General features: G+C 42.4%; 1 protein-coding gene across 2 annotated transcripts in view; it reads left to right on the forward strand.

The window, feature by feature from the left end:
* Positions 1-18934, forward strand: part of DCC (DCC netrin 1 receptor) — a 572411-nt gene that overhangs the window by 463934 nt on the left and 89543 nt on the right. For both annotated transcript variants that reach the window (XM_052778515.1, XM_052778516.1), the window contains exons 13-14: positions 14128-14269; positions 16893-17003. In XM_052778515.1, the coding sequence (XP_052634475.1) occupies positions 14128-14269; positions 16893-17003 (253 nt within the window). The remainder of the gene's footprint in view (positions 1-14127; positions 14270-16892; positions 17004-18934) is intronic.

Below are 18934 nucleotides of genomic sequence, written 5' to 3' on the forward strand. Positions count from 1 at the left end.
TGCGAAGTGAAAATTTCCCTCTTTCTCTACTGGATGGTACCCAAGTAATCGTGTGCCACTTGCAAATAAAATGATATGGGAAAGGAAAGAAAAAAAAAACCCCAATCATCTTCACTCAAAAGAAGACACTAACATCAAATGTGATCTTTATTTATCATGACTGCAATATCTGCTTCTTTGCTCTGCCTTTTAGTAACACTACCAGAGGTCAGGATGTGCAGGCGCTGGTCCTGTGTCTTTCCTAAGAGGAAAATCGTACAGGATGAGATACGATGGTAGTGTTTATGGAGCAACGCTTTGCTGAGTAGAGGTGAAAGCAGCTGAATAGGACTCGCCGTGCACCATTTCTCTGTATTTATAGATATTTTGCTGGAAGGCGCTTGATCCTGCACTCCATTCAGACAAACTCCAGTGAAGGCTGCTGGAGGCAGGCTCCGGTCCCACCGCTGCGATGGCTTTCCACCGCCCAGCCCTAAGCTCTTAAATGACATGAGTAAAGGCATAGAGCAGCTTCTTCCAGCATCTCCTCCTGTGAAGGGAGGATGTTATGTCAGTCTGATGTAACGAAAAGTACTTGCTTTGAAACCAGTCACTTAGTTTACTTAGTGAACCAGTATGTCGTGCACAGCACCGTAAAGTTACTTGGTGAATTCTGAAAACTTTGAATTTTTTAGGATTTTGACAGTTGTTCTCCCTCGAGGGCCTAAACGTTGTGCCCATGATAATGAGAGCAGGTGGGACTCAGATCACTGTCTTTATAAATTCTTACACTGCAACTTTTTCTTTGAATGGGATGTAGCCCTAAGGGTCAAAAGTGCCAGAAACGCTACCTCTGCTATTCTGAGACGTTTCTTTTCAGCGATATTTCTGACTGGGGTGGTTAATTGTGATCATTAGGTGGGAATCCACCCCATTGTTAACGTAACAGGTTATTTTCTAAAATCCATTTGTAAAGGTTGCTGTATTTATTACCTAGTCAAAGAATAACAACCAGGTGCTGGGCTATTTAGATCACTGCACGCTTTACTTCGGAGGGCTTTGTTCAGGACTGTAGCTGGGATTATTTCTCATTTTTCTTGACAACTCTATTGTGCCTTCCTTTATTGGTAACATTATGACATTAAATCTTCTGAAAGGAAAATAACTTTTTTAATGTAGCGGCACTGGGCAGCAGGGCTGTAATCAAAGTTTGGCCAGTCGCTCATTCTGGCGACATTGTGCAAGTCTATCTCTTCCTTGAAAATACGACAAAACTTCCAAAATATACCAACATAAGCCATTTTTGTGTGTTTAACTGAACAGATCTGTCCCCTCTCCCAAGGTCAGGCAAAACCAGATTTCTTCTTTATCCCGTTCAGACAAGAATTAATCCAGAGGAGTCTCACAGACTCTGTTACACCGGGCAGGGAATGGTTGCAAAGATCCCTTCTGGCCTGTGAAGCTACGAATCTGGGCTCTGCTTCCAAGGAAATAATGGCTAAAATAATGGCTAAAAGGCTCAGTCTCTTCCTTTGGGAGGGCTGGAGGGTGCAGTGTTGCCTGGCCCATGTGGTGCTGAGCCTAAGGACAGGAGCTGCTGGATGGGAGGGCTGCATTGCCCCCAGAAAACCGAACTAAATAATCGTGTTCATGCTCTTAATTCAAGATAACGAGGCTGCTAATGAGGACTGGCGCTCTTTAAAGCACAGTGTGGGCTGAGGTGTCTCATTCTGGGAAGCATCCTCTAGAAAATCCGCAGCAGGACACCAAGTCGGCCGGGTCCCTGTGAAACACGGGGGAAATGTCAGAAGTGCAGGTTGCTTTTGGAAATGTTGACCATGATGGGTTGTCTCTGAACAAGTGTTAAACAAATACTTGGGGGTTGGAGTAGATGACCCCCAGAGGTCCCTTCCAACTTACACCATTCTGTACTTCAGTGACATTTCTGCTGCTTTCCGTTGTCATTTTGATATTAACTTCTCTTCCAACACGGCTCAGATGCCATCCACATTAATGGAGTACCTGACTGATCATTCCACCTGAACTTAGGCACTTAATTTATTTATCTGAAGTGCAGCACCCTAAGTGCTGCTTGGTTTAGTGATAAGGTGGCAGGCAGCTCCCGAAGGGTGGTTCAGATAGATGATACATCCTTCTCTGACCAAGTACTGGGATGCTTCAGCTATGTGCATAAATTAATTGGGATGAACCCAACCTTGAATGTCCAGCAGCAGATTTATAACAAAGTTGAACTTTTCAGCTCCAGTAGTAAACAATAGTTGAGGCTGGACTGGATCCAGTGTCCTTCACTGTAGAAGAATATCCTTCTGCAGGTCTGTATATCAACTGAGGTGCCAATTATAAATACATCTCATAGGAGGTCTTCAGGACAAGACTTTCAAGCCTCAGAGATTTGCCTTGAGCTTATCACTGACTGGTATAATTTCTGGGAGTGCAGAGAATTAGGCAAATCCCATTGAATTCTGCAAATTCAGGCTGATTTGGGGGCGGAGAAAAATTATACCGAAAGTGTCCCACAGCTGCTCTGATGCTGATTCAAAAAGCCTAGCTGCAGGTCCCTAAAGCAAAAGTGCTTGTTAGAACAACTAGAAAATAGAAAATACATTTTTATGTCTGAGATTATGTTTTCTGGAGTCTTGCTTAATGTTATTGAGTGTCTGTAGGGAATGAAACGTCTTTAATTAAACAGATGCCAATGGGTACAAAATTTAAAGGCCTATCCTAAATGACCCTTGTCATTAATCCTAAAAATCGATATAATGTGTTTGGTTGTCTAGTGACTTCTAGTCATTTACCTTTCCCAGATGAATTTGGCATCTGGGTCCCATGATAATTTCAGGGACCTCCAGCACTTCAAATTTTAAAGAAAAACATAATTAAACAAAAAAACGTAGAGATAAAAACAGAAATAATTACTGAAGATTATGTATTTTCACAGCTGGCTGGAGCTAGAGTTATTTAAGGCAACGTGTGATACCTGGACTACCCTTATATTTCTGCCAGTGTTTTAGAGACTTGGAAAGCCGAAAGCAGAAGCACAGATAATGTTCAATTAGAATTAATGAATAAGATCAGCCTTGGGGTACAAAATGGGAAGGAATTAAGCAGTGGGCAGGTTTTAAAATGCTAATACAATAAACATAGGCTGAGGAATGGGGCCCTGGAGTGGGATTGCCCTTGGTCTCTGGGACAGATTAACCCAGGGGAAAATGGCAGAGCGCCTTAATTTCTCATGAAATGCCACATTTTACTTTTTCATCGGAGGTGTGAGCCATGAGAAGTGCCTCTGTGTCTGTTTAGATAACCTAGCCATATGTGTGAGAAGCCCCTTATTTTAAGGCTGCATTTGAGCCTTCCACCGGCACCTGGGACATTGGGGGAGTCGCCGTCCTGTAAGATGCAAGTTCTGGATGCGTTATACTGAATAAACGAGGAAATTAAAGGTTTTTTTATAGCTGCCACAGAAGTACATATATACAGTCTGAAGGCAGTGTGTAGTCATGGCACGCAAGAGGTGAGAGTAGAGAATCACAAATTAGTTTTGATGAGTATTTGTTTAAATTTGAAAGTCTACCTGTAGGTCTTCACGCTCCATTTTTGTTTTCAGTTAAGCTTTACAGTCACCAGGACCCAGCCACTTCTTTGATAACTAACTTAAGAACAGGGCCAGAACCTTCCCTTCTCGTTTCATTTGAACTTCTCCCAGGGACTTAATTGGAGACAAGGTCAGTGCACATTCGTATTTCAGGTCTTCTCATAGTCCTAAACTTCACCGGTATGCGATCATTAAAATACAGTTTTACAAACCCACATTTTATTAGCATTCAGCCCCAAACTTAGTGATAGGAGATATATTCCTATAATCAAAAGGAAAAGTAACATGCTTCTGTGAATAAATGGATGTAACAAAGCTTAGAAGTACTTCAGAGTGCCAATTTTGAACAGGGCACAGAAAATGCATGCAATTCGGGGATGTTGTCAAAGAAATAAAGTTTTGTCAGCAGAACTTAAGCAGGTATTTCACAGGGTGTGCTTTTTGTTACAGAAAGAAAAGAAACAGAAGAAACTGAGTTTTACACAGAGAGGCAGCAGTGTCCATCCCCATAGCTGCTATCTGCATTTCTTGAGAGGGGGCTTTCCTTCCCTTGGATACTGCTCTGCAATGCTCTGCGGTCCTGAGAAGAGGGATAGGACATGTCCTAGCCTAACCTGAAAATTTACAGGGGCAGAAGTGTTTATTTTTAAGATCTACAGCCTGGCTAATTGTCCCTGCATCTTCTGATGTCTTGTTTCCCTGGTCTTTTTAATAGGATTATTCATAATCATCTTCCATCTTTGAGCAATTCAACAAAAGCTTTATACTCGTTTGTGGAATTTACCTCGTTTTAGCTGTTCGCTCGTGATCCTGTCCAAATCCTTTCCCAGCCCTCTCTCAATGCCCGCAATTGGGCTCAGGGAGCTGTTCCAGCGCACGATGCACACTGAATAGCACCAGATGGTTCCTTTCTTTTCCGAAACTCACTAACTAACCTCTATACCCAAAATAGCGTCCGAATTAGGCCTTTAAATCTGAGCATTTCTGCTGGGAAACTCTCTTTATGCTTTTTCCATAAGAGGCCCAAAGAGATGCTCTCCAGGTTGACAGTACGTCATGAGAAGCTGGTATGCTTTGCGCTCCTGCGTTACCTTACCACAGGAACCTTCACGCACCTTGAGACTCGCAAACCTCTGTCGCAGTTAGTATTTCAGTAGTGTTGTTATGAAAATGTGTAATTTGCAAAAAGGAAAGCGTCAGTGGCTTTATAAAAAAATCGTACAGAGAATTGGCATCGAAGCTAAGACAGGCTCTGGCACTCAGGCGATGGACACAGGAACTCTGTCAGTCTCCAAATGCAGTGTGCATCTCTCCGTTGCATACGTTGTAACAGGAGGAACCTCCTTTACTGCTGCGGGAGCATAAATATTTAGTAAACAAGTTTAGGGATGCATTATTTTATTGCGCTTTTTTCATTTCCTCCTTTTGTTGTTTGTGGCAGTGATGGTGTTGGGTGGGTTGTGCTGATGGGCAGCTAACACCTTCCTCCAGAGAAAGAGGGAGTTAGCTGCCTTTGAGGGATCTCTGGGCAGCTCCTGATACCAGCACAGCATAATAAGGGCACGTGCACTAACATTGGAAATGGAATATATTTTTTTAAATATTCTTGCAATTTTATTTTAATCTGAATCTTAATAGCCTAATTATTTTGAAATTATTGTGCCCTTTGCTTTATAAACTCTTAATCACGAGGCTCTCAGGCAGATATCGTTTAAGTAATCAGTATTGGTATAATCAGTAATTAAAGTGATAGCCAACTACAGGTGCTGCTAAGTGCTAATCAATTAAATGCGTTTGTAATTGAAAACTTGATTGAAGTATTGATAGTTGCTTTGATCCCTGGGCCAGTAAAGTTCCAGTTCGTTTTCTTATAGTTGACTGAAGCCCTTTACGAGCTTGCAATATTTAGCAGGTGTTGCAAAGGAAGGAGGTGAAATTCAACCTTTCCTTGCCTGATATGAATAAAAATTGCACTGTGGATCAGAAACGGTTTTGCCAGCTGTTGAACGACTTTGAGTTTGTTTGCATGTCGACAGGCGTGTGGGTTTGCTGCCTCGGTCCATCTGATGTTGGCAAACGCCGTAGAGGCGACGTTGCGTGCCGCAGAGGCAGCGTGGCAGCCCCTGAGCAGGGACGGGACTCCTGCCTGGCCAGGGTGCTGCCAGCAGCATCCCCGTCCGTTTGCCGGTCGGCATTCCAGGGGTTCACAACTCCGTGTGCCCTGGTGACTCCAACCCAGAGCATCCTCAGCGGAGGGAGGAAGAGCTGAGAGCAACCGTTTGTTGTGAGTAATTCTGTCATTGGCAGAAGGAAGAGTTAAAATGAAAAGAAATATATCGCTACAGCTGTGGAAATATTTTGTAGATGGGTTTTCCTACTACAGGGGTTGATTTTCTTAATGAAAACTTTCTAGCCCAACTCTGAAGGTGATGTCAAAGCTTTGAAAATCTTCGTGAATATGATGTTCTTTAAAAAAAAAAGATCTTTTCAAGTTAATGGTGTGTCTTAGTTACTTCAAAAGGTATCGTTTTCAAATGTACTTACAAAATTAGTACGAGTTAGTTTTAGTTGTGTAATGAAATGTCTAAAAATGCCTAAACAACCCAGTAAGCAATGACTTTTTTCACTTAATAAAATGAGAAACTGAAAGCAAGATTCACCTGTCCTAACTTTGACTTCTAAAAGTCAGATATCCGTGGCTAGGCCAGCTGTCCCGTGCAGTCGGGGGGAAAATGGGCAATTCTAGGGGCAGGCACTGGAGGTGAATTTCTTTGGACATTCCTTTTTCTTACCAGCAACTATAAAAAGAGCCTGATGCGTTAAGTGTCTAAACATAGCTCAGAGGAATCTCCACCAGTTTTGAAACATTAAAATTGTTTTAAGTGTTGCTCTAAGCATACTATTTTGAAATGTCCATATGTCACCCAGCTAAAAAGCACTTAGTTGCACTGTCCATGATTATTTCCAAAGTCTTTTTTAAATATATAGAACAAAGTTTTGGAAGCAGTTGTGCCTTAGAAGTTTCTACATTTGCAGAGAGAGAGGAAATTATTACTTTTTTCATTATTTGTTTTCAAACCTCACTATTTTCTGTTTGTTTTGTTCCTTTGCCACCATAACCAAGTATTTGCCTGAGGTTCCTGACTCTTTTAAGCCTTGTATTTGGTTATGTTTCATCTTCTCTTCTTTTCAAGTTAGCGAAGACACCCAGAGGCATTTTTTATCCTTAAGTTTTTTTCCCCAGTATATCATTACTATTGCTTTCTTTTTTTTTTTTTTAAGACCGTGGTGATCAAATGGTTTAAGTATTTGATCATGCAATTTTAATATAAGAGCCGTTTGGAGACGTAGCTCAGAAGAGAAATACCCTGAGGAGATAATACTGGCTGAAAAGGTCTTCATACCTTAACAATCCTCCCAGTTTTTTTCTTCTTCTTATCTTCTCTTGGGGTGAAAAAAGTGGTTTTATGAAACACCATGCTTGGGGACTTTAAAATTGCTTGTATCCAAGGCAACTGCCAACAGGCTCCACATGTATTTGTAAATTAATTTGCAGCTTACATGTTGGTTGTAGAAGGAGAGCCCCTTGCCTGCGGGGCGGTGGGAGGGGAGGGGGTCCGAGGGCACCAGGAGAGGCTGGGAGAAATTCAGCTTTTGCATTAAGCGCCTTCCTCTGTCACTCATACACGTACCGTAACAGGTTTGGATGCTTGAGAAAAGAGCCTCTCCGGTGACTACAGCTTTAGTCCTGCTGCAAGCCCAGGAAATAAAGCAGGAAATTAAGTCCAGGGCTGTGCCCGAAGGCGTGGGACCCAAGTCCGAGACTCGCGTTACTGGAAGGTAATTCAGCGAGGGTCATAAAAGAGCAGAACCGGTTGGAAAAAAATGGATCCAAACCTCACCCCTTCTGCTCCTACACTTGCAACTCAGCACGTGAAAAATCCTGTCGTTTTGACTACTGATGCTTTCAGATGTTTCCAGCAGGACTTTGGGCGTTCACAGCACATAGCGTGAAATGCTCTCCTTTTCCTTTCTTTGCCCTAGGCCTCCTGTATTTTTGCAAGGCACTTCTGTGTCCCACATGGGTCTAAGCTGACACGTCCACAGCTGGGAGCCTGAACAACATTGTACACAAACACACGTTAAACTGTTGATGGTCAAGATACCATTAACAGATAACAGATCTAATTTGTTCTCCCAGAGCATTGAAAATACTGACTTAAAGCCTTTCAAAATAAGACACCCTTATTTCGTGAAAAAACATCATACAGGATCTCTGTAGGTTCCATAGGTCTGTCTTCTAAGTAGTTTTGACTTTCCTTATGTCACAAAAAGGAGTGGTTTGGACCGCTTAAAGAATCACTTCCAATGGTATTAGCAAAAATGATTTAATAGGAATTTATATAAAAGCATGACTTCACAGAATTTGATGGCAAGGTTCACTCTATTACCTAATACATGGATGAAACCCACAAAGGAAGACTAAGTTAGAATCAGACTAAAATTAGGTATACAGAGACCGAAAATGCAATAGGGTAAAAGAGAAACATACAGCAAAAAATTGAGTTAGAATTGATTGCTCGTGATTTGTACAGAGATTGAGAATGTAAAAAGGGTAAGGGAGACCCTGCCGTTGAGTCACGAGGTTCAGAGAAGACCCCCTTGCTTTCTAAACTCCTGTCGGAGTCTAGGTGCGGCGGGATCGACTCCTAGTCCCAGACTTGGGCAACGGTTTATATCTAAAGGGATTATGAGTGCAATAGTAGCCTGAGATTCATTCACGGTTGAATAAAAATCACAACAGTAATTTAAGTATAAATTTGAAAGTATTAACTTACATCCTATAATATACTTGCTATAACTTACTTACTATAGACTATTCAGGTTAGTACACACATGTGCATAAAGACACTAAGATATATACATATAAGAGGGTAAAAGAGAGAGGAAAAAGAGGTATGCCTGTTAAAAATTCCCCTTGAGTTCGGTGAAAATATTCAATTCGAATGCTTTGGCATTTGTCTCAATGGGCGAAGGGTTGAGCCTCAAGGAGCGGAGAGAACCAGCCCCGGCCGTGTCGGCTTTCGGCGACAGACCTCCGATTTTCGCAAACAAACAGGAGAGTTTGGGAGCTCGGAGAGGCGTCCCGTCCCGCTCGGGGGGAGATGCTGGTCCCAGCCCGCTGCGGTCCGGGAGAGCTCCGAGGGCCTCCCGTAGTACCGCTGCTTGTAGGTTGGGGAGGCGATTGACTTTTGCCATCAACAAATGGCTGGGATGCCAGCTGCGCTGGTCCCATTTCACACGCAGATAAGGGAAACTCCGAGACTGAGAAGAACTCCAAACACAGATAGGGGCTGCTCGCAGCGTGTGAGGGGAGGACTGCAATAACAAGGTCTGCAGGTCGTTAGGAGAGAGAACTGGCTGCAGGTTGTTATGAGAAGTGGCTATCTCTACTCCCGTCCCCCGCCTGCCTCCGCCGGGCAGCAGGAGTCCTTGAGACGCACAGCATCTCTCCCTGTCTCAGCTGGGTAAGAGTTCCTGGCACAGCCAAGGGTCGCTTCGCTGCCCGGCTCCTTGCACTGAAGCGAAGGGCTAGCGAGCCTTCCCGAGTTCGTACATCAGCCCGGAGAGGGGCAAAGAAATGCACCAGCACAGCTTACAGCGCTAGGGTAATAAGCTTCTGTGCCACATGCATAGTATAGAATAAGTATTTCCTTGGAATTCGTCTTCTCTTTCGGGAGAGAACTCACACATAGCAAAAAAACAGTACAGTACCCTTTACTTCACCTTGGGATGCTTAATTTCATGGTGTAAACTATTATTTTGCAGTTATGTCAGCTTAGCGCATCTTATTGCACAAATGACACATTGATTTTCACATTTTCTCAAGCGCTAGCCTCCTTTAAAGTACACCTGAGGGTTAGACATATTTTTTAAATACTGTCTTTTTTAAGTCCCTTCTTGAGTCCTGCCTGTTTTTCAAAAGGTACCTGATTTGGGAGATAATACATGTTTTCTATGAGCTGTTCAGGTAGTTTTGATTTAATTGTTAGCAAAACCAGAGCCTGAATGCCTCTGAATGCACACTTCACCCAGAGGAGATTATTGAGGCCAAGATTAATAGCAGTTAAAAAAGCCACAGTTAGATATGAATTTTGGCAAGCACAGAAAGGCTCGTTCTCAGAGGCACAGGACAACTTCTGAATGCTCCTAGCAGATCTTTAGGAGCCCTTCTGGGGGATGTATCGTTGTGTTCGGTGGTGACCAGTCTGACTTATATACCCAGGTCCCAAGGGGGGTTTTTTAAGGATGAAAGATGAGTCAAACTGGTCATGAAACTTTCTATTCAGCATCCTGGGGGCTTGTAATTATTTGCAACTGCATCTCGGGCAGTATATTGTGGTTTTGGCTATAAGCCTTGCTTCTGACAGGTCCAGCTTATTTATGCTAGTTTTTAAATTTTAATTTCTTCAAGCCTATAGTCCTATTTCAGCTTGCAACCTTAAGTGGGGAACGCTTGCCGTCTGGGTGTATTGAAACCACTGATACTTCAGAGGTGCTGTGGTGTTGGTTTATTTTTTTATTTATTGCTGTTCTTAAGAATATTTAATGTGTGTCGCTACAGCATTTGACAGACCTCGGGTATCTTCAGTGCCCGTTGCTATTACTAATAAAAGCTAAACACCACCAGTAGGAGTATTTAAGATACAAAAAAGGCCAGTAACCTTTTACAGTACTTTTCCACGTTGCGTTCCAACCAGGACTAACAGGTTCTTAAAATCCTCTTGAAGCTGGCTTCGTTTTATGGTTTCCTTAGGAATGCTGGTATAACAGAAAGGAAATACTTTCTTTCTGTTGGTTACCTTTCGGACAGAGCGTGAAGGATTAGAGCACTAGTCATTACTGTTCTCTCTTAAGCAGAAGAAAGGACAAGAAGCCTGTCAGAACCTTAGTCATTGATTTTCCTGGTGCAAAGGGTCACATGTTAAGTACTATTGATAAAAAGCATCGTTGCGGTGTCCATGGAGACCAGGTTGAGGTGAAAGTGAACTGTTACCGTTACAGTGACAGCTTTAGGTGGATCTGTAAAGAACCTGCTTTTTCCTCTGATCATAAGGAAGATCTTATTTATTCTACCTTGAGCATTAGATCAAACCCATTGCTTCTGTGAGACCTGCTGTGCGGGGAGATGCAGTCCGTGTTGACTTCAAGGTAGAGGAAGGGATATTTGGGGTCTCATAAAAACTGTGCAGTGCTCGCAGGTGTTGCAGCTCCAAGTGCTTGGATGCTTCTGCTGGAACTCTTGTTTGTCTTTTTTAAATCAAATTGGTGTCAAGTTCAGTCTAGAAGTAGTATGGCTGCAATAGTTCCTTATATCCCTAAAGACTACGCGTGTATAAATCTCACATCTATAGGTCTGTTAAATGGTTGCTGACTGGCCCCATCGAGGGGTTGAACCACCCCAGTGGCAGATCCGTTGCTCGAGTATTGTTCTATTTGCCAGAAACTCTTTTCTTTGTGTGGGTGGACGCTGGCCTGGAGAGCCCTTCCTCTGAAGGAGCAGAACCAACGCTACGGCTGCCTCTCCTGGAAGGCAACAGATTGTCTTGGGGCCTCGAGCTGGTTTAGCTCACATGTAGCTCAGCAATCTTTTTTGTTTGAAATAAATTGACAAAATGGAGCCTGTGGTTTGGAAATGATGGTGGACCACCCAAAGATCCGCTCAAAATTCTGGGTTATTAGAAGGTCTTCCAAATTATGGGATTTCTTTCAAAATTCACTTGTGGTTTCTATCAGCTGACTCAGTTCTAAATTTTCTGTAAGCGGCACCTTTGGGTAAAAGTTTGTGTTACTGCACTTTCTAAACTGAGACACCAGTGTGATTTGTCCCTTCTGGTGGGATTTTTCAATCCAGAAATCATTCCTGTAACCATCTACCTGCATGAGCTATGTGACAGGTCCCTGAAAGCATTCCTGTCCCTCCCTCCCTTTATGGTTTCTTCTCCATATATTTTTTTTTTTTTCCCCTGGATGGGGGCAGCTGGGATTTCAGAAGCGCTTTTCTTGTTGCTCTTGGAAAGGGTAGGGGAAAGCTGGAGTTGTTCTTTCTTACTCTCCTCTGAGAAAATATCCAAATGCTCTGCTTTCTTCTCTACCTGGGCAATGGGGCAGTCAAAGTGTCTTCTCCTTGTAGCTGGGCTGGAATACACAGAGATGCTGAGGGCTCCACGATGGGAGCGTGGCTCAATGTTGTGCAGAAATCAGAAGAGTTGGGAGTGCACCGGTATCGAGCAATGAGTTACCTGTAGACGTCCTCAGAGCTGTCAACAGAAATATGTTTTAAAGCTGCTCTCTGGGTGTTTGCATTCTTCCATAAACATTTTATATGTAGGCAATTTCAATATGCAAAGTGACCAAATCTGTTTTTAAAACAATCACTCTCTGGTTTGAAGAATGGAGTTTGTTCTGCCCTAATGCAGAAAACTCAGCATTATTTCACTCAGCAATGAAAACCTGAAGTATTGATTTTGAAATGTATAATTGATTGTAACAATAAATCACTGGGCAGTATATGTGCAAAATTGATTTTTCTATTGCAATAATTAATTTGATATGTGCTATAACGTATTTATGCAGGGACTAAGCAACTCAATAATGGTAATAAATTGTGTTTTGTCAAAAACCATCCACTGTGATGTGCTTGACTTTTCTCTTTGTCTAAAAATTTGCAATACAGTGCTGCAAGAGATAGTATAGATAGAATTGTGCAATTGTGAGGCCTTGCTCCATGAGAAACCCTTAATACCTTGTATTGGGCTGAGTGAAAACACTAGAATGATTGGAGACTTGTAAGGAACAGCTGGTACCCAGATTGTTTTGGCAAAGAAATGTTAATGTACGATATCAGGTCTCTTATCAGTCCAGCCCACTAAATCTGGTGGTTTCTCCTGGACAAATTGATAGAAACTGTAATAAAGAATAGAATGAATAGACATATGGATGAACATGATATGACGAAGAGGGATCAATACAGCTTTTGTGGAGGGAAGTCCTGCTTCACGTGCCTATTAAAGTCCTTTGAAGGAATCATCGAGCACCTGGGCAAGGAGATCCAGTTGATATCATTGGCTTGGGTTTCCTAAAGCCTTTTGATAAGATCCCTCACAAAAGGCTCCTGAAGAAATGCAGTTGCTGCAGCGTAAGGAAAAAGATCCCTTTGTGATAAGCAACCAAACAAAGGACGGAGAGAGGTGTTGGCTTGTCTCAGCTGAGGACCACCGGCGGTGGAGTTGCCCAGCGATTCATGCTGGAGTCCACGCTGGCTAGTGCACAGGATGGAGAGTGAGGAAACAAGGGTTAACAATTTAGGGTAGCAAAAGTGAAAGCTGATTGCTAAAAATCCTTAGAACGCTGAGTGAGTGGGAGGTAAAAGAGTAAACGAAATTCCATGTGGTTAAATATAAAGCAATGCAGAGAACACGTGCGTACCCGCTGCTGTGCGCTGAAGTAGCTGCTGCTGGTCGGGAAGGAGGTCTTGCTGTTAGAAGTCTGGAAGCGCAATGGTCTGCAGCGGTAAAAGCACCGCTGAGTGTTGGGGTTTATTGGAAAATGAACAGGGTTGAAAAGAAAACGATCGCTGCAGCGCTGCACAGACCTGCCATGCACCCTCCGCCAAAGACGGGAAGGAAGAAAAGGTACAAGAGAAGGTGACAGGAATGGCCAAGGACATGGACTGGCTTCTGTATCGCGGTGACAAAATTCCTTCAGACCTTTCTCCGAGGAGAGAGGTGGCAGAGACGGGTGTCTGGCCGTGTAGGGATGTGTTGGGATGCATCAGGAAGGGAGAGTTTCAGTTTGGGCTATTAGGCTGAGCTAAAATCCCTCATACAATCTAGGCTAGACAAGCAGTATTTAGAAAAAGTAAGTGATTGGTCTTGGTTAATTGCATTGCTGCTGACTCTGACGACTGGCTCAACAAAAATTCTCTTACGTGTTGGGATCGGCAATAAGTTTATTCCCAAAAGGTTTGACTCTCTTTACTGCACCCTCGTTATATCAATGTAACGTCTCTGTGAATGTCCGTGGAATTAAAATGGCACAGAATTGTTAGGGCTGCTCGGGTTGATATTTGTATCCTACGGTCAGAAAGAGGTGACTTCGGCACTTTGGGCTGAAAAGCAAAATGAGTTGCAGTGTCTACTCAACCCCAGAGCTGATGTTTCTAGTACCATAGGTATTCTAGTAGCCTGTTGAAATGAAAAATTCCTGAAAAGGGAGAAAATTTACTATATAAATCCATTGTCTATATAGCCATCCACTGCTAGAGAATGCACGGTTTTCTTTATCCCAATGTGAATCTTTTTAGATTTGATATGGTTTTGTTCTCAAAGTAACAACTTAGTTGAATACATGTTGTTATTAGAAAAACATAGCCTTTTTTCTTTTTTCCTTTTTTAAAATTCACTTTATGTGCTTTATTTCTGTCTTTTCTTTGAAAAAAAAAATCAACAATAATATCTCTTCTTTTACAGAGCATCAAAGTTAGCTGGTTGCCTCCACCACCAGGTACTCAAAATGGATTTATTACGGGCTATAAAATCCGACATAGAAAGACTACCCGCAGGGGTGAGATTGAAACACTGGAGCCAAACAACCTCTGGTACTTGTTCACAGGTCAGTGTTCACATGGTACAGCCTTGCAAGGTTTTGATGAATTAAATGCTTTGGGAATAAAATATACTTTCACTTCAAGGGAACATTGATTTCTTTGCTGGCAGGTAGCATTTATTGTGTTGTACGAAGACAGTCTTTATGGTGTTTCTTTTAAACCAATCTTTTCCTTAATGCTTTTATCATATGTTTGTCTCCTGGATTTTATCATTAATGAATTTGAAGCCCCATTTCTGGTGTCCAATATCTTAAGACTTGGATAGTTTTTTAGAGCACTCAGTCAACATCTCGTATTTTCTCGTGGGTGCAAAAATAATCGATTTGCCTAGTTTCTTTTCCAAGATTTTCAGTGGAAAATATCTCCTCACAGGATAAAAAGTGCAACAGTAGATCATAGAAAAACTATAATTGCAACGAATGAAAGTAGCCAGATGAGTATTGTAAAAGGGTTACAGTGAATTCTAGTGGGTGAAAATGAATTTCACCTGGGTTCTTGCATTGTGCCCAAGACATAACTGAGAAAGCAGCAAAGCATCAAGGGAGAAAATTAAACTTTGACAAAGTCAATGGCACCTTTGCCACTGAATTCAGTATAACCGTGATTTCACCTCACATGACCTGCTTTACACTTTACATGTGGAAGTAAACATAATCTGTGAGAATCAGAAGTCATTTTGAATTGTATATTTCAGAATAAACAATATCATTTTTCTGTTTCGGAAGGAAAAGCGGTATTTTATTTCAAAATTAAACAACAGCAAAAGTAGAACATTTTTACGAGGAAAACCTTAAATACTGAAATCTCAACTTGGTCATCTAACCTAGGCTCTTGACCGAAGTCCCCATGGGACCTGTTGTGAAGGCTACGTAACTGATGGCTGCACAACAAACGAGTACTTTCTGGGGAGCGATAGCACGTTAGACAAGTTGGAAAGGATCTATTATCTGGCAGATAAAGTAGAAATAATGATGAAAGCTGCTCAGATGTTGGAGTTGCTGCTGCTGTGACAGCTTAGAGAAGAAAACATCGCGATGCAGTCCGAGTCCCAGAGCGAAGGCACGTACCTCCGTAGCTCCGCTACCACCGTCCCCGCGGATCCCATCCCTGCGGATCGCCCCCTCGGCGAGGGGGAAAGGCTGCGGGAGGTTAAAGCCTCGGTCTGCCGCCTGGGGAGCAGAGCAGGTTAATCTCTATTGCGGTAGATCCCCACGTCCTGAGCAAACTTTCTTTCACGTGAATTATTCCGGGCTTGAAGAGCTGTGGGAGTCCTGGTGGGAGTGTGGGCTGCAGGCAGCCCCAGCCCTCCTGCCTGCCCCGGCTGCCGATGCCTCCGTGCAGCCCGAAGGGAAGTGCTTTGTTTTACGGAGCTTGGGAATACGTGTTTTAGAAAGCAATTCAGCAAAATATCCAGATCTCGTTATTACCTGCTGCATGCATATTTTGTGATTGCTGGAGACCGAGCTGTGTGGCTCTTCTAAATGGACATTTTAAATATTAACATGTAGGCACTTCACATCTTTGCTGCAATCCTATTTGGTAGGCAGGTGCTTTACGGGATAATAAGAACATCTGCAATAGCAAAGGAGTTTAGAGTTACAGTGCAGGTTTTTAAATAGCTGCTATCAATTTTAGAGTAGCCTTCCATGTCAGCTAAATGTTAAACTGCTCTTTTTAATTATGAGTGTTCTTCTCCAGAGAATGTTTGCAATTAAATGAAACATTTTTTTCCTGTGCTTTGTGGTCAGTATAGACTGAGCAAAAAGATAAACCTATATCCCCACCTCAGGGACTTGGAATTCCTGTGGCACATTCAGGAACGCTGCAGTAATTGTTTTCTGATGGCTTTAGCCACAGAGGAAAACGTCTATTTCTGAATTCGTGCTTATTTCATAATATTGGTAAGACTTTATATTTTTTGCCTGAACTGTGTGCTCTGAAGTTAATCAGGAGCACCGGAAAGCAAAACACTCGTCGCTTGCTAACCTAGTTCCTAGCCTGCAAATTTTATGGATAAGGAGAGTGTACCTGCAGTACCCTGCGTGTTAAAAGCAGTGAGCTGTTTTTGTGAAGTGTGCAATTAAGTGATTAGCTCTGTAAAACAAATCTTCATTTTTCTGCTATTTGGACTTCTATTAATTTTGTATGTATGAGCGCAACCGATGGGAATTACGAACCAAACTAGTCCTGGGCCGGTGCAGCCCTCAGTCAATTTTTGAAGCCTTTTCTTGTGGTCAAAAATCTCTTTTCCCACGTGTCTAACGACCTCCCCCCTGGAGCCGTTCTGCTACACCCCTGCCCAGGCATTGCTGGGTGGGTGCTGCCCATACGACATTCCCGCGTACGTGAGCCATATAGCACAGTCTGCAAACCGGGCAGCGAGACACTGCGTGGGGCTGCGGTGTGCTGGGGGAACACGCTTTTATGTATTTGAATATGTTTTTTGTATATATACATATATATATGCATTTCTATGTATTTCTTTACATATGGCACATCCAGTGGACTATTACTAGAGATTTCATTTTATGCAAAGTCTATTGCAAACTCTGCTATTTTCATTAATTTGTTTTTCTTCTTTCTGTATGATTTTTGTTTGCCTTTTTTTTTTTTTTTTTTTTTAAACAGGACTTGAGAAAGGAAGCCAGTACAGTTTCCAGGTGGCTGCCATGACAGTGAATGGGACAGGCCCCCCCTCGGACTGGTACACAGCGGAAACACCCGAGAATGATCTCGATGGTAAATGCATCTCTTTTAAAAGCTGTTGTCTCCTAAAGCCTTCTAGCCGAGGGGTGGCACTGCAGTTGTCACCCAAGCCGAGGTTAGGGTGAGATACCTGGGCTCTGAACACCCACCAGCAGATGATTTCTTATTCTCCTGGGTCCCGTATGCCCTGGGTTGCGTTTCTCTGTCGTCACCAGGACCAAGGAGTCGGAAACCTTTGTTAAAATAATTCTGTGACAGAATTTAGCTCCTGAGCATCATGGCCGTTTGCCATAATACGGTGCAGTGAATCTGTAACTTCATAAATGATAAATGTAATCAATCAAAGAAACAATGGAAATGATGCCAACAATCCTAACAGTTCACTAAGCAAATATTCAAATAGGTCAAATCCTGTTTCCCAGCCTTTGTTTGCAGATGTTAGAAATGCAGGTTGGCAACAGAGCTGAATAATTAGTGAAAGATGATGGGATGCAGATACCTGAAAACTGTGGGCTGTATAAATCAGTGCAGATGCTGACACAAAAGGGAAGAAAAACACTGAAATGAAAGGGTTAGATAAAATGACTGGAATATTTGAAGTAGTAAAGGAATAAAAGGAGAGTAATGAAAAAGTCTACCTAAAAAAATTAAACAGACTGCAAATCAAATGGAACAAAGAATCTGACAGATGGAAGTCACGGCAAAACTACAGACAATCCATAAGAAGCAAATACGTAGTTGAAAGGAGATGAATAGAAAATAAAAGGAAACTGATGAAAATTGCTATGATTTTTAAAACAAAATAAGTCACCTAAAAAGGATCAAAGGCAAACTGGATGAAAGAATAAATAAATAATCAATTTAAATGCACCATAGTACGTGATGTTGCCTTTCTTTTGACTGGCTGGATTTCCTTATGATTTCAAAATCAAGCCTTGCAAATTGAAGAATTTCTGCCTTTCTCTATGTCCAAATGCAATTTTCCAGCAGACTGGGAGTGACTGCAGTGCATGGCACGCAAAATGGGAGAACCACTACCTGTGGTTTCTCATCAAGGTTTTAAAGAAGAGGTGATGCTACTAGACGCGGCGTAACTATACCAACGGATCACAACATGCCGTGGTGCATGATGATATCTTTCTAATTATGCTTTGGCTAGACAGCAGTTTGAGAAGTGATGTTGTTAAGGTGTAAACAGCTGACTTTTCACTGGCGAGAGTAAAAGATAAATTCTGAACACACCGCAGTATGTAAAAAGAAAGTAATACATGTGAGCAAATTTTCGTTTTGATTTGCATTTAGTACACACGGCACTCCTTTGAAGTTTTTGTGCCCAAATACACGTGTGCATGCAAAGACGTTAATCGAGTAATCACAGGAGACACGCGATGGAAGTGGGTGCATGCCGATAAATTCACGCAAAGCCATCTTGTTCATGTATTGTATTTACATGCATTTGCATTTGCAGTAGTGATGCATTATCCTCGTGAAGCTGCAGCAGCCTGATGCTGGGAATGCACCCTGTTGCATACTAGGTACAAATGGTCCGATGAACCCTGGGGAAGAACCTACTTATTACTGTAGTTACGCAGAGTCCTGCAAGTGCCAGCTAACCAGGGAAGGGCTGGAGCACAGGCTGGTAACTGCAATTCCCTCTCTGCTGCTCTGGCTAATGCAGTTTCTCTTCCTTTCTCTGGAAGCTTGGTTGGCATCAGCAGCACAAAGACAAACAGTATCCTGGCGAACGGCATCAACTCCCAATGGATAGTCATTTTAATTACTGTCTTTTTTTAAAGTGATTAGAAATCCAAACATAGCTGCTTCTTCAAGGTTCCCTAGAAAGCTCGAATGCCTTTACTGACAGCTGGGAAGGTTTTAAATATTTATTTTAAGCCTCAAATTTTGTGCTTTAAAAAGAAAAAAAATAGAAATTGAAAGCAGTGCTTTCCCCAAAGGGTCTGTTT

This window comes from Harpia harpyja, chromosome Z (assembly GCF_026419915.1).
Source record: "Harpia harpyja isolate bHarHar1 chromosome Z, bHarHar1 primary haplotype, whole genome shotgun sequence".
Classification (NCBI taxonomy): Eukaryota; Metazoa; Chordata; class Aves; order Accipitriformes; family Accipitridae; genus Harpia; species Harpia harpyja.